Source organism: Penaeus vannamei, chromosome 6, assembly GCF_042767895.1.
Source record: "Penaeus vannamei isolate JL-2024 chromosome 6, ASM4276789v1, whole genome shotgun sequence".
Classification (NCBI taxonomy): domain Eukaryota; kingdom Metazoa; phylum Arthropoda; class Malacostraca; order Decapoda; family Penaeidae; genus Penaeus; species Penaeus vannamei.
This window is the reverse complement of record NC_091554.1, coordinates 30,047,966-30,050,465: the sequence shown is the minus strand read 5'-3', so window position 1 is coordinate 30,050,465 and position 2,500 is coordinate 30,047,966. Positions and strand designations below refer to the sequence as shown.

The 2,500-nt window shown below is 44.6% G+C and overlaps 2 protein-coding genes across 2 annotated transcripts in view; both read left to right on the top strand.

Moving 5' to 3' along the window:
- Positions 1-201: 201 nt before the first annotated feature.
- LOC113814717 (uncharacterized) overlaps positions 202-2,500 on the top strand; it is a 4,032-nt gene continuing 1,733 nt past the window's right edge. The window contains exon 1 of the mRNA XM_027366766.2: positions 202-279. The gene's annotated coding sequence lies outside the window, so the exon portion shown is untranslated. The remainder of the gene's footprint in view (positions 280-2,500) is intronic.
- The window catches only part of LOC138861959 (uncharacterized), a 1,227-nt gene continuing 91 nt past the window's right edge, over positions 1,365-2,500 (top strand). The window contains exon 1 of the mRNA XM_070122444.1: positions 1,365-2,500. This exon is cut by the window's right edge and continues 91 nt beyond it. Within this exon, the coding sequence (XP_069978545.1) occupies positions 1,365-2,500 (1,136 nt within the window).

The window sequence follows — 2,500 nt, the reverse complement described above, 5'->3', positions numbered from 1 at the left end:
TAACGTACAAAACCATTTGTACAGGAAAGTGTTGTATGGAAACGCACAGCTATAACGCATTAAATCAAAGAATAATAAGAAAAACAAATAAGTTGAAGGTAGTTAGGGGCATTACCCACGTCCTCCCGGTATAACCGACGTCCTTGAACGAAGAATTAAGAGAACCAAACTTTGCCCACACCTCAGTATAAATAGCCTGTACTTCCAAAAGGCTGACAGAGTCGCTGAACTCGACCCTCCAATCGCTTCTCTCTTATCTCTCTTCTACAAACGTGAAAGGTAAGCAGTGTGGTCGCTCGTGAGCTAGAAATGGAATTTCGAAAAGTGAAGCTTATTTCCCTTTATGGCGTAAAGTCTTTATTGTAAGTGAGAAGCTGTGAGATTTTTTGTTTCCTTCTCGTGCCTCTATTTGGTTATTGTTTTTGTGATGTGTAAATCTATGGTGAGATCCCATTCATATAAGTACCTCTTCATATATTGGATTGAACTACCAGACCCGACGAAATAAGATTTAGATTGAAATATATTGTAATATATTTCTTACACGTGATATTGTATGTTCATCCTTGAAGGAAACTTGAATTTGACTCAGAAGAATGGACCCCTTTCCTTATGCCAGCATCAGCGTCGGCAATCCGTGATAGATGAGCGTCGATATCGCATCTGAGTGCTTAAAAATAGTGTGAAGTTCTTGCCAATGCTAAAGAGAAATGAGCATCCAAGAAATTGCCTTTTAAGATAATAGATGAGTTAGTAACAGAAGTAATTGTGTTATTAATAGAAAAAGAGCAATTCGACAGTATTAACCAAAATATAAAAATTACCATAATGCTAAAGTACGGTAGTGCAAGTGAAATCTTTCAGCTTGATATTTGGATATTGTGCTTCATATTTCTAGCAGTCCAGCCAGCTTTTCGCTGTGCCAGTCACTAACTGTGAATCCTTACTTTGTACCTGTAATTTCTGATTATTCTAAAAAATACCATGAGATCCTTTATTTCTTAGTCAAAATTTGAGCGGTAATGATAGACGAACAAGCAAAAAAAGAAAGAAAGAAAAAAAAACTAGCAATTAATTAGCGCATTCCAGAAATCATATGAAATAATCCAATAGATACCAAACACCGATAATGCGAAACTACGAATACGAGGAATATTTCATACTACTTCAGTATTTCCAAATATGGAGCAATCTTTTCTCGATATCCATCACTCACTTGGAATCTATGTCCTGGAACTGTAGTTTCTGTCTTCCGGTTGATAAGTCTCGCGGCTCATCTGGGCGATAAAGTCCTCTCGGGTCAGCCCACACCGCATGGAGAAGTTGCACAGATAGAGGGGCGCGTGATTGGACTTTATTCCCAAATGAGTGATCGAGACGCGGGCCTTCCAATCACCGCTGCTCTAATCTGTGGAATTTCTCTTTGCAGGATGTGGCGCTTGACGGCGACGGTGCTGCTGCTGGCTCTGGTCTCGGCTGAACCCCAAGGATATAATTACGAGGAACCCGACAACCAATACCTTCCTCCCGCAAAATGCAAGCTTGCTCCTGTCACCTCCGTCGTCTACAACACTCAGCTCCAAACCTCAGTCCGCCTCCAGACCGTCAATCAAGTCAACACTCAGTACAGAACCACAACCATTGTCAGGCAACAGGTGGTACCAACCACATTTTTCCAGACTCGTGTTCAAACGCAGGTCCAATATCAGACCAGCGTTGTTCAACAAACAGCCGTTCGTTCTGTTGACAGGTTTGTCACCCAGACCGTTCCAAGTCCACCTGTTGTACAAACACGTTTCGTCACTTCAACCCGTGTAGTGCCACAGGTCAACTATGTCACACGTACACAAGTGCAGACGCAGGTTGTTCCTGTAGAGGTGACCAGCACTCAGGTCCGGACTATCATCCAGCCTCTTACTAATTACCAGACACAGGAGCGTCAAGCAACCCGTGTCGTCACTGTCCCAGGCCGTGACGTTGTACAAACTCGTGTTCAGACTGTCGTCCAGACCTCCATTGTCAGGAGCCAACAGCCAGCTATCACCCGTTTTGTAACATCCACACGTGTGCAACAGCTGCTAAAGACATCAGTCGTCCGTGGACAGGATGTTGTTAGAACTACTGTTGCTCAGCGTCAACAGGTCATTCCTTTCACATCTGTTAACACTCGTTATGAGAATGTCGTTGCTACTCGTCAACAGGTGGTGACGAGAACTAATATTGCTACCCAGACACGCATCCTCACACAGGTGGTACCTCAAGAGGTGGTACGTACTCAGGTGGTTCCCACCACCATCTACACCACTCTCTTCGAGACAAGGGTTCAGCCCTTCACACGGGTGCAGACCGTTGTCAGGACCCAGTACGTCACACCGGTCCCCGTGGTACAAACCCGTCAGGAAGTCCGAACCTCTGTGGTCCAAGTACCCGGCCAAGACCGCGTCGTTAACCGGGAGGTGGTGCAGACCCAACAAAGACAGCAGGTCGTGTACCGCACAGT